Genomic DNA, 13282 nt, shown 5'->3' on the forward strand with positions numbered 1-13282 from the left:
TGTCGACGTCCAAGATACAATTTGTGTGGAAGAAAAGGTAGCTAATTAAGCTGTAATTAGTTACAAATTACGTATATTGAAGTGCGAGCAATGACTTGAAAGTTAGCAATTAATGAGATCTTTGATCCAAACTAAACATCTTCTAATTGTCAAACAAATACAGACTTTTATAGGTTAACCGAATTGTCCAACATAACATGCAACATTTTGTAGAATTTTCATTAATAGTTTCTTTAAGGACACTAATTGAATATATATTATACAAACGTAATGGATGCTCACGATCGTATTACGGTCGACCGTGAATTTAAAAGTGACTTGTCAGATTTGGAGTTTCAGTTCACTACTGTATACTCACGGCTCATCCAGCTACCCGAGTTATACAATCATATTCATATTCATAAATATTAAACAACACACACATAATAAATACCATACAAAACATGTTTGGCGTTTGTTGAACTTACATCTAATCTCTAAGTAATATTCATGGATTAAAGAAAAAATAAAAAATTGAAAATAAATGACAGTAAGATGTCATTATAATTCATAGGGTTGATTTACTTGAAGATGAGAATGTGAGTAAGCTTTAACCTTTCACTACACTTTAAACATCAATCATGCATCTTTCATATATCAATGTATTTCCAACAAATAAAACTTTGCTAGCATCCAAAAAAATGAATCACTTGTGTTCATTAAGTTTATAAAAACAGAAAACTTCAGTCTGATTTTTTTTTTTTTTTTTAAAAAAATGATAGGTTAACACGTACAAGAAAATTACACACTAGTCTAATTGTCTAAAGTTATTGTGGGATTAACTAATGACAGAATAGTACGAGTACAAATTTATCATAATCCCAAGAAATGCACAAAAAGAAAAGCTAATTAATACATGTACTGTCACACAAAAGGATATTGATAAAAACAATTAAATAACTTGCTGTTTTTTTTACATAGATTTCAGCTAAAATCAGCACAAACCCCAAGAAACTGTCTCAAAGTCTTTCATCTGGATCTTCTTTCTTAATTACAAATCATTTATCAAACATTCAACCCATCAGTAATTATAACATATCTCTTTATGATCACCATCATCATGTGTTGTCTTGTATTCATCATCATCATTGAATAAGTAACTGCTGATACTACTACTGTTTGTGTTACCAGTGAGTTGTTTCACTTCCTCAACATCACTATGCAATGATCTTTCATAACTTTTTGGTTGCTGTTCATTGTAACTCATCTGCAAATTGTTCATCATGAAACTATGACTGATTTCATCTCCATAACCCTGAATTAAAAACTGGTCTTCTTGCTTAATTTGTTGCTTATCTTTAGTACAATTTCCATAACTTATTTGAGTTAAACAACTCCCACATTCAGAAGATGAACCAGTTGTACTCACTTCATGACCACCATTTCCAAACATGAGCATAGCCTCTTTAACATCAGATGTATGATAATTGTATCCCATTTGTGTGTTGTTGTACATGTTATTATGATCTTCTTGAAACCCTAAGTATATAGAATTTCCATTTCCATTGTTGATTATATTGTTGTTGGTAATTAAATTGATCAAAGAGTTTGAATCTTGTAGTGATGGTGAGATCAGGCTCATATGATCTTGAACAAGGGTAGTGTTGTTTAAAAGAGTGTTGATGTTGTTGTTCAAGTTCATGAAGTTAGGGTTAGTCAAACCATAAAAAGGTGTTGAATTATTGTTCAAGAAGTGGTTTGATTTGTATGATTGTGGTGTTTGCAAGGGTATATTTGGAAAAAATGAAGACTTTTTTTGAAAGGAAGGAAGCATAGCCATAATCTTTTTCTTTAGCTTTGTGTTCCAGTAATTCTTGATATCATTATCAGTCCTTCCTGGTAGCTGAGCTGCAATTATTGACCATCTAGCATACAAATTATTCAAAATATTAATCAACATCAACATAAATTTTAAAACTTTAAAAATGATAAATTATTATCTGAAAAAAAACTTTATAGATTTGGAAGACAGATCAGATCACTGCATGCTGAACTGGATGCATGCATCCATGATTCAAGAATGTTAAGAATCTTATTACCTCTAAAATTTCTAAAATTGAGGTTTTATATTGCATGGTGGGTTAACTTTCAAACTGAAAACAGTTGGATGCCAAAGATGACCTTGTATATATGTAATGTTTAGTTAAATTGAAGTTGATATAAAAGTCAAAACTGGAAAAAGCAAAAATATTTCAAGATTTGAATAGTTATATGAAGGTATTTGCTATTACACCTGCTACCAATGTTAGCATACAAACCACATATGATCCTATCTTCATCATCACTGAATTCACCATGTTTAATATTTGGCCTTAAATAGTTTAGCCATCTCAATCTGCAACTCTTCCCACATCTTTTTAGACCTTCAACATCAAATCCATAGCACACATAAACAAAAAAATTCAAAATCTTAACTATAACATCACCAAAAAAATAGGAATTGAAATAAAAGAGAGATCTATATAGTACCAGCTTTATGAGGGAGAGCAATCCAGTTACCACCAGTACCATTTTTATCAATGAAACCTTTGAGTTTTGCATCTTCTTCAGGAGACCATGGACCTCTTTTAACATTATCTTTGTCACAACATGGAGCCCTACCCATATCTTTCTTTCTCTAATATGTTCTATGAATCTCACTTAAATATTGGACTTTTGCACAATAAAATCTCTGTTTGTGTTGTATTTTAACTCTATGTGTGTGAAGTGTGTGCTGTTAAATGGACAACCTTGTTTGGTGGGTTTGCAGGTTGGCATTATATATTAAGTGAGATAGACTTGTTCTGATGGGGGTCAGGGTAGAAATAGTATTTTAATTCAAGACAAGAGTAACATAAGTCAATTGGATTAGGGTTAATTATATAAAAATGATTCCATCAATTAATCATATCACTAATTAATATTAGTTATATCAAATTAAAATAATATAATATTTATATACAAACTCCAATTATATGTTCTTAATTAATTATAAGTGTGGTACTAGTAAATAACTAGTAGTAGAACCTCCCCCTCTCCATGCAACCACGTTTTTCTTCTAATAAACCTTCTCCAATAACACCAAACTTTAGTCATTAGTTATTGCTTATTAATCCAATAACATATAGATATAGATGGTTATAAATGGAATGTTTATATTGATTCTCAAGTCCTCTTATAAGATAAAAGTGAAAATAAAACATATGATAATTTTATGAATATAAGTGATTCACTAGTCCGGCCTAAGCCCATTTGACACTTATTAACTTAATCAAACCTAAAAAATGGTCCACATTCTCGTACATATGTGATAGATTAATGTCAGATAATGTTATAATGACACTATTTTATATATCTATGCCATTTTTAGTAGTCCTATACATTGTGAAGGTTAAAATGACTTTTTTAATTTTCCATCTATCTAAAAATTTTGTATCCACCACCACGCTTCTAGGCGAGTGGTATCCTCATTCCTTGTATTTGGTGTTGAAGTTGAGGTCATGAGTTCGAGTCTCGCTCAATTCACCCTCTTAATTAACATGCCGGAAATATGAAGCTCCAGATTGACCTCGATGTGGTTTTTTGTTCCGGATCCACTCAGGTCTCAAACCCGCCCGTCTGCCCCTCAGGATGGTTTAAGGATCGGCAATCCTGCAATGCGATTCGTGCGTGCTTGCAAAATGTACGCGAATGTGGTTAATAACCCTATGGGTGTTGCCAACAACTTGTCCTTCAAAAAAAATATACCCCTTACTATTTATATTTGTTCTAAAATAATTGTTCACTACAAAAAGAAAAAATATACTACAGAGTATATTACTCGTATTAAACGCTCAATTGCTTAATAATAAAGTGACAAACTAAAAGGGAAACGATACCTCGTAACCCTAATCTCCCCGTCCACAACTTCTTCCAAATGGTTCCTCTCGTGGCCGGTTTGTAGCCGTCTGCTGCTTCCCCTTTTCGGCCACCGGCATCTCCCCGGTGGTGCGACTTTTCCTTGCTTTCTGTGAAATACTAAGTTCAATCGCCACGCTCAACTTCCGTTTCCTTTTCCAGCAACAATCTCAACCGTTCAGCTTCCATGTTCACTATTCCGACTGATATCGCTCAAATTATACATATATTATATCGCAATATCGGTTCTTTATTGTTATTTATTTGAGAGAATTTGAAGACTTTTGTGATTAATTGAGATAAAATGATAATTCTAGCTCCAGAGGTCTTGGGTTTAATGTTTTGGTTGTTTCTTGCTGAATATTGGTTATATTTGAGGTTAAAGTATGTTTGGATGCGAGAAATTGAAGTTTTACTGAGTCTGGAGCTGATCACGGCCTCAACTGGTGGAATCCTGGCCGTGATACATTGACAGAACTTGAAAGAATTGAAAAACGCTGGATCACGGTCGCGATATATACATCGCGGTTGCGATGTCATTCTGCTATCCCGGTCGCGATCACCCTATCCCGGTCGCGATTCGGGCCCGTTCTGGTGAATTTTTGTGCAGCTATAAATAGTAGAGGTTTTTACCCTAAAAAGGGTGTGCAGTTTTTCCAGCTACGAAAAAGAGAGCTTTTTGAAGACCTCAGCCCTACCATTGAAGACTAGTTCATCTTTTACTTCTATTCCATCATTTATAATATTCGCTACTTGTTTTAATCATTAGTTTATCATTGTAATTATGAATACTCAATGTTTTTATTGTTACTTTATTTCTTGCTACTTTAATATGCTAGGCTAAATAGTTTGAGTGTTTGCTTGAATGTGAAACTATGAATATTGGATTGTTCTATCATATGGATTTAATGTTTGTGATTGAAATTAATTGTGTTTGATTAAAGATCCACTCTTATGCATGTTCTATGTTCTTAATTCAATCACATAGGTTGTTAATCTTTTAATGTGAGTTAAATTGAGATGCAATTTATGCTTCAACACTTAAGTAATCTAGACAATTAAATAAGTGATTTCAAGTGATTGTATCATTTAGTTTAGTTGGTAATTGAAAGGATTGTGAACTGCATAAGAGTGTAACTATTGCAAGTGATTTTTATAGTTAGGATTTTACGTGAGTTTAGGCCAAATCAAGTCTCATTAGTTTCTATCAAATATAGTTTAATCTCTTGAAGTGAGTTTATGTGAGTTTACTAACTTTGATTGATTAGAACTTTGTGAGAAGTCATACAACTATATTAAAGACCTAATAATCGATAATAATCGCAAGAACAATCCATATCAATAGTGAATCATTCAAGTGGACGCTATTTTATCTTAATTGTTAATTCATTTTATTCACTTCACGTTTATTGCGTGAATTAAAATATAAACCAAACCTTAAGTTTTTAGCTAGTTATTTTAAGGTATGATTTCACATACCAAGTTTTTGGCGCTGCTGCCAGGGAGCGGTGTGTCTTAGGATTTTAAAAGCTTTTAGTTATTCGATCCTTTCGTGAGAACTTGTTTTCGCGAAAGTTACTTTTCTATTATTTTATTTTCAGTTTTACGCGTTGGTTTTTGTTGTGGTGTGATCGCAGGTTAGGTACTAATAACTCTGGAACCGTCTAGAGTTTACCATACACGCAGCAAAGCTAAAGAAGAACAGAAAATCGCCGAAGGTTTCGCTGAATTACCTTTTTATATTCTTGATTTTGAATATATTAAGAAAGAAGAAGTTATAATGGCTGAAGGAGAAGGTCAAACGATGGAAGCAATGATGAAAGCCACGAGGGCTGGTAACGGACATGCCATTAGACAACCGGCAATCACCACAGATTTTGAGGTTAAGGGGCAGATTTTGAATATGATAACACACCAATGCCAGTTCAGGGGTACACCGAAAGAGGATGCATTCGAGCATCTTCGAAACTTTAAAAACATCTATAATTTGTTCAAGATTGCAAATATTGTTGATACGTTTATCTATTTGAGAGTGTTTCCTTGGTCCTTAAAAGACGATGCCAAGGATTGGTTGGAATCATTGCCTGAAGGTGAAATTGATAGTTGGCTTACGATGGAAGATAAGTTTTTGCAGCGTTTCTTTCCAGCTTCTAAGGCTGCTAAATTGTAGAGTGACATTAATCACTTTGTACAGAAGTCAAACGAGACACTCTATGATGCATGGACACGGTTCATTAAAATGCTACCCAATTTTCCTCAACACGGGTTGAACAACTTTAATAAGGTCCAGATTTTCTACAAGGGTGTTAACGTGCCAACAAGGAAAGAAATTGACATTGCTGCAGATGGTTCGTTAATGAAAAAGACTCCGGATGAAGCTTACGACATCAACTCTGAAACTGCTATGCACTCTTATGATTGGCATCAAGAGATGGATGTATCTCGCTCTCTACACGTTGCTAGTACCGAAACTAGTGACGAGTTTGCTTCAATTAAGGCTCAACTTGCAACTTTTAAAAGACAGATGGAATCTATGACTAAAGAGATGCACGCAATAAAGGTTGGTTGTGAGTTATGTCAGGGACCACATCTTACGAAAGATTGTGATCAAGCATCAATGGAGGAACAGGCTAATTATCTGGGTTATGTGAAAAAGGGTGATTTCACGCTTAGTGAATTTCTGGGTGGAAGGCAGTTTTTCAACCAAGTGGGTAATACGAGTGATAATAATTATCAGAATGGGAATCAAGTTTTTCAGGGTAATCAGAAGACTTATCCGTATAGGCTGCCTGGGTTTAATAACAGAAATCAATAAGCACCACCTAGAAATTTTCAGCAACCTATGCAACCAGTTCAACAACCAGAAAATAAGATGCCTCCTTTGGAAGAATTGTTAAGGGGTATTATCATGAAAATGGACGAGAGTATTACTGCTTTGAGGCAAGATGGTGAATCTACAAAACAACAAGTCAGAAGTTAGCAGGCCTCGATTCAGAACTTGGAACGAGATGTGGGACGTATTGCTCAGTCTTTATCAGAGAGACCACCGGGTACTTTCCCATCTAACACGAAGTCCAATCCGAACAACAAAGGACCTGAGACGACCCGTCCTAATCCATAAGGACGAATACAATAACATATGATTACATTGCGAGGTATTTGCCCTCTATATGATACATTTTACAAACATTGCATTCATTTTAAAAGACAAACTTTCATTTCATCGAAAGTTGATAGGCATGCATACCATTTCATAATATCCAACTATAAATGACCTAATCTGTCATTTGCTTAATCATAATCTTAAATGAACTTAACGACTTGAATGCAACGTCTTTGAAATATGCCATGAATGACTCCAAGTAATATCTTTAAAATGAGCAAATGCGCAGCGGAAGATTTCTTTCAATCCTGAGAATAAACATGCTTTAAAGTGTCAACTAAAAGGTTGGTGAGTTCATTAGTTTATCATCAATATTCATTTCCATCATTTTTAATAGACCACAAGATTTCATATTTACATTTCTTATAAACATCATGCATGCATATAGCCATCTGCATAAAAATCATTCATATGGATTGAACACCTGGTAACCGACATTAACCATAATGCATAGAATATCCCCACAGACACATTTGTCTGTATAATAATAATCTCGAAGTACTAAAGCCATCCATAGACATGAATGGGGGTTGTTAGACCCAATAGATCTATCTTTAGGATTCGCGTCAATTAGGGGCCATTTCCCTAATTCTCAGGTTACCAGACTTGAAGGGCGATATTGAATTTCGATAATCCAACCATAGAATGTAATTTCGATTACTTGTGTCTATTTCGTAAAACATTTATAAAAGCAGCGCATGTATTCTCAGTCCCAAAAATATATATTGCAAAAGCATTTAAAAAGGGAGCAAATGAAACTCACGATACAGTATTCCGTAGTAAAAATACATATGACTGCATTGAACAAATGCAAGGTTGACCTCGGATTCACGAACCTATATTAAGTATATATATATATTTATATGTTGGTCAATATCTGTTTAACAATTTAGGTCAAGTCGTAGTGTATCACAATCCTAATGCTCGAGACCGATATGCAAAATGATAATGCTAAAAACGAACATATATTTCATAGCATTATTCCTCAAGAAAGACAAGCTTTTAGTTGCAATTGTTCTATTTACAAGTGATATTCGTTTAAATAATAAAAGGTGAAGACAAAAGACAGAATCGACGAATTGAAGACGCAAACGACCAAAAAGCTCAAAAGTACAAAAGACAATCAAAAAGGTTCCAATTATTGATAAGAAACGTCTCGAAATTACAAGAGTACAAGATTCAAAACGCAAAGTACAAGATATTAAATTGTACGCAAGGACGTTCGAAAATCCGGAACCGGGACCAGAGTCAACTCTTAACGCTCGACGCAACGGACTAAAAATTACAAGTTAACTATGTATATAAATATAATATAATATATAATTAATTATATTAATTATATATATATTATATTTATAAATAAAAACCGTCGGCAGAGAAAGACTCCAAAGGGGTGAGCTGTAAAAACAAACTCCGCGACTCGCGGAGTTTGAAGGCCAAAATGGCCGCGAGTCGCGAAGACCCCAGTTTTGAAACTCCCTATAAAGCAAACCGAAATCTGATCATTTTCACCATCTTTTTCTTCTTCTCCTCATACGTAAAATATATATATATATATATTTATAATTTATATTTTAATTTTAATTATAATTCTAATAATAAGGGTATGTTAGCGAATATTGTAAGGGTGTAAGTCGAAATTCTGTCCGTGTAACGCTACGCTATTTTTAATCATTGTAAGTTATGTTCAACCTTTTTACATTAATGTCTCGTAGCTAAGTTATTATTATGCTTATTTAAAACGAAGTAATCATGATGTTGGGCTAATTACTAAAATTGGGTAATTGGGCTTTGTACCATAATTGGGGTTTGGACAAAAGAACGACACTTGTGGAAATTAGACTATGGGCTATTAATGGGCTTTATATTTGTTTAACTAAATGATAGTTTGTTAATGTTAATATAAAGATTTACAATTGGGCGTCCTTATAAATTACCATATACACTCGATCGGACACGATGGGCGGGGTATTTATATGTACGAATAATCGTTCATTTAACCGGACACGGGAATGGATTAATAGCCACTAGAATAATTAAAACAGGGGTGAAATTACATTCAAGGGTAATTGGTGTAATTGCTAACAAAGTAGTAAAACCTTGGTTTACACGCAGTTGATAACCTGGTGTATTCATTAAACAAAGTATTAAAACCTTGTTACAATTCGAATCCCCAAATAGTTGGAATATTTAACTTCGGGTATAAGAATAATTTGACGAGGACACTCGCACTTTATATTTATGACTGATGGACTGTTATGGACAAAAACCAGATGGACATATTAAATAATCCAGGACAAAGGACAATTAACCCATGGGCATAAAACTAAAATCAACACGTCAAACATCATGATTACGGAAGTTTAAATAAGCATAATTCTTTTATTTCATATTTAATTTCCTTTATTTTATATTTAATTGCACTTCTAATTATCGCACTTTTATTTATTGTTATTTAATCGCACTTTTAATTATCGTACTTTTTAATTATCGCAATTTTATTTTATCGCACTTTTATTGCAATTTCATTATCGTTATTTATTTTACGCTTTAAATTAAGTCTTTTATTTATTTAATATTTTACATTAGGTTTTAACTGCGACTAGAGTTTTAAAATCGACAAACCGGTCATTAAACGGTAAAAACCCCCTTTATAATAATAATATTACTTATATATATGTTTGTATTTTTATAAAAGTAAATTAATATAGCGTTGAGCTTTGTTTAAAAAAAGATTCCCTGTGGAACGAACCGGACTTACTAAAAACTACACTACTGTACGATTAGGTACACTGCCTATAAGTGTTGTAGCAAGGTTTAAGTATATCCGTTCTCTAAATAAATAAATATGTTGTGTAAAAATGTATCGTATTTAATAGTATTTCCTGCTAAAATTAATAACTATTTTATATACACCCCGCTGCACATCAAGTATTTTTGGCGCCGCTGCCGGGGAACTTTCTAAACGCCGGAAGCGCAACGCTAATATATAAAAAAAAAAAATTTTAAAATTCGCTTTTGTAAAAAAAACGTTTTAAATATTCGAAAATATAAAAAGAAAAACAAAAATATAAATATTTTTAGGAGTTTGATAAATATTTAAGTTTTATAAAGTTTCTTTGTTTTTATAAAAACATAAGTTTTATTTAAGTATTTTGTTTTTATTTAAAAACGTATAAAAAAATATATATATATATAAATCTAGTTTTAAGATTTTTATTTATAAAATTATAAAGTGATTCTATTTTTATTTAAGTTTTAAATATAAAAGTTTTATTAATACACATATTTAAAAACAGAAAATAAAATAAATAAATAAATAAAGAAAAACGCGTTGAAATTAAACTTGTCATCTGAATTTTTGAACCCCGCGAGTCGCGGGGTTTGAAGCTTTGAATACCGCAAGTCGCGGAGGGGACCTGACACACGAACAGGAAGCCCTAATCCTGCATTTATTACGGATTATTATTAATTATTATTATTATTAACCCTAATTATTATTATTATTATAATTAAGTTTATTTTTAATTTAAGTTTTATTTAATTTATATTTTAGTTAAATTAGTTTAATTAAATTGTAAAATTAGTAGTTTTATTAAATAAATAATATAAAAATAATATTTTTATAAAAATTGTAATTTTTACAACTTTTTGTATATTTTTATATTTTGTCCCTTTTTAATCGTTGTAGCATAATATTTGTATTTTTAGCTCATATTTAATTTTAAACTTAGTTTTTGCCATAGTCATTTTTACTCCTAGATTTTTAGGCTTTGCCGTAGAATTCCTTAAGTGCTTTTTCTTTAGACTAAGATTTAGGTGCTTTAGAATTTTGCGACGCCTTTTTAAGTTTTAGTTTCTTTTTAAGTTATTTTCATTTGGGATTTAGTTTTTCTTGTAAGCTTTAATATTTTTAGACGACTTTTACCTATGTATCAATTATCATTCTAATTAGTAATTTCAATTTGCGATTATAATTTTAAGTTAGTTGTAGTAATAAGGTTAGGTTAGTCAAGTATTTTTAAGTTTTTATAAGTTTCTTTTATTTTTCCGTCACCTTTTATTTTTCAACCATTTTTCTTTTTCAATTTTTTTTCGACGAACTCTTTTTCTTTCTTATTTCTCGCTATTCTAGTTTTAGGACATAGATTTTTATTCTACTTCTTATCTAAATTTCTTAAAATTACGAAAATTTATTTTAAGTAGTTAAATTGATAGACATCAAAATTTTCTGGTTCGTAGTAATAGTTGGATTTGTACGTGGACCGGGTTATTGGAGCCAAACAGTCCTCAATTATATTGAGACCAAACGAATCCTGCCCCTCTGCTGCATCTTTTGGCTATTCGAAACGTGGGCAAAATCAGAAAAGTCTATTAATTGGATAACTTATTATAATTTTTCTTTCCTTTTAAAAACTAATAGGATATTCAGTGAATGCACCGAGCAAGACGTTCACCACCTTTTGTACGTTCACCACCTGTAACTAGATCAAGACATTTAGCAAATATAACCGCCGTTGATTTTTCTTTAGAATCGTCATCCAGTAGACCAAGTACTTCAGTTCAAATTTTCGATAATCCATTTTTTGAACCCGACCTCACAATTGAGAATCCGGAAAATATTCAGGAACGGTTCGTAGATCCTGAACCATTAAACTTTCCTCCGGAGCCACCAATTATTCAAACAGAGATAGTTGAGGAACGAACCATTAAATCAGAATCATCTAGTGATACCGATTCAACAAATTCAATTATGGAGAATCTGGAACCTTTAAGTATGGAAGACCGAATGAGAGCTAAACGCACTGGCCAAGGTCACGCAATTACTCATCCAGACATTAATGCGCCAGATTATGAAATCAAAGGACAAATTCTACACATGGTGACTAATCAATGCCAATTTAGTGGTGCACCGAAGGAAGATCCAAATGAACATCTACGTACCTTTAATAGGATCTGCACACTATTTAAAATCCGAGAAGTGGAGGATGAACAGATATATCTCATGTTATTTCCCTGGACTTTAAAGGGAGAAGCCAAAGATTGGTTGGAATCGTTACCTGAAGGGGCGATCGATACATGGGACGTTTTAGTTGACAAATTTCTTAAACAATTCTTTCCTGCATCTAAAGCCGTAAGACTTCAAGCAGAAATTGTTACGTTTACACAGAAACCAAATGAAACTCTATATGAGGCGTGGACTAGATATGGAAAGTTATTAAGAGGATGTCCGCAACATGGTTTAGACAACTGTCAAATAGTACAAATATTCTACCAAGGATGCGACATCACTACAAGAAAAGACATAGATATAGCAGCTGGTGGTTCTATTATGAAGAAAACCGAAACTGATGCTTACAAAATTATTGATAATACTGCTTCCCACTCACATGAGTGGCACCAAGAAAAAGACATCGTTAGATCATCTAAAGCAGCTAGAGCCGATTCTAGCCATGACTTAGATTCCATTTCCGCAAAGATAGATGCTGTGGAGAGACGAATGGAAAAGATGACTAAAGATATTCACTCAATACGAATTAGTTGTGAGCAGTGTGGAGGACCACATTTGACAAAAGATTGTCTCAGTATTGAATTAACAATGGAACAAAGAGATAATATTTCATACATAAACCAAAGGCCTGGAAATAATTATCAGAATAATTATCAACAGCCAAGACCGATTTACAATCAAAACCAGAATTATAACAGAAATATTCCATACAACAACCAACAAGGTCCTAACAATCAACAAGTATCCAATAATACTTATAATCAGCAAAGACCTAATTTTCAAAACAAACCACCACAACAAACCGATGATAAAAAGCCAAATTTAGAAGATATGATGACGAAGCTAGTTGAAACTCAAACGCAGTTTTTCACATCTCAGAAACAAACCAATGAACAAAATGCTCAAGCATTTAGAAATCAACAAGCTTCTATTCAAAATCTGGAACAAGAAGTAAGTAACCTAGCAAGGTTAATAGGTGAAAGAAAACCGGGAAGTCTACCTAGTAATACAAATGCTAACCCCCGGAGTGAAACAGCTAAAGCCATTACCACAAGAAGTGGTACAACACTTAAACCACTTGAAATACCTGTAACTTCTGATGAAGCCATTCCTACTCCACAAGAACCACAATCTGATCAAGATAAGGAAAAAGAACCGGTAGTTGAAAAGGTTAATGAAGATAACACAGTTAA

The 13282-nt window shown here is 32.8% G+C and overlaps 1 protein-coding gene across 1 annotated transcript; it reads right to left on the bottom strand.

Moving 5' to 3' along the window:
- Positions 1–1017: 1017 nt before the first annotated feature.
- Positions 1018–2644, bottom strand: LOC139864912 (uncharacterized). Its single transcript, XM_071853476.1, has 3 exons — positions 2509–2644; positions 2273–2402; positions 1018–1904 (listed from the first exon to the last, which is right to left on the bottom strand). Exons 1-3 carry the CDS (start codon positions 2642–2644, stop codon positions 1061–1063), a joined length of 1110 nt encoding a protein of 369 aa, XP_071709577.1. The 3' UTR covers positions 1018–1060.
- Positions 2645–13282: the final 10638 nt, after the last annotated feature.

The sequence above is a fragment of the Rutidosis leptorrhynchoides genome, chromosome 8 (genome assembly GCF_046630445.1).
Source record: "Rutidosis leptorrhynchoides isolate AG116_Rl617_1_P2 chromosome 8, CSIRO_AGI_Rlap_v1, whole genome shotgun sequence".
Classification (NCBI taxonomy): domain Eukaryota; kingdom Viridiplantae; phylum Streptophyta; class Magnoliopsida; order Asterales; family Asteraceae; genus Rutidosis; species Rutidosis leptorrhynchoides.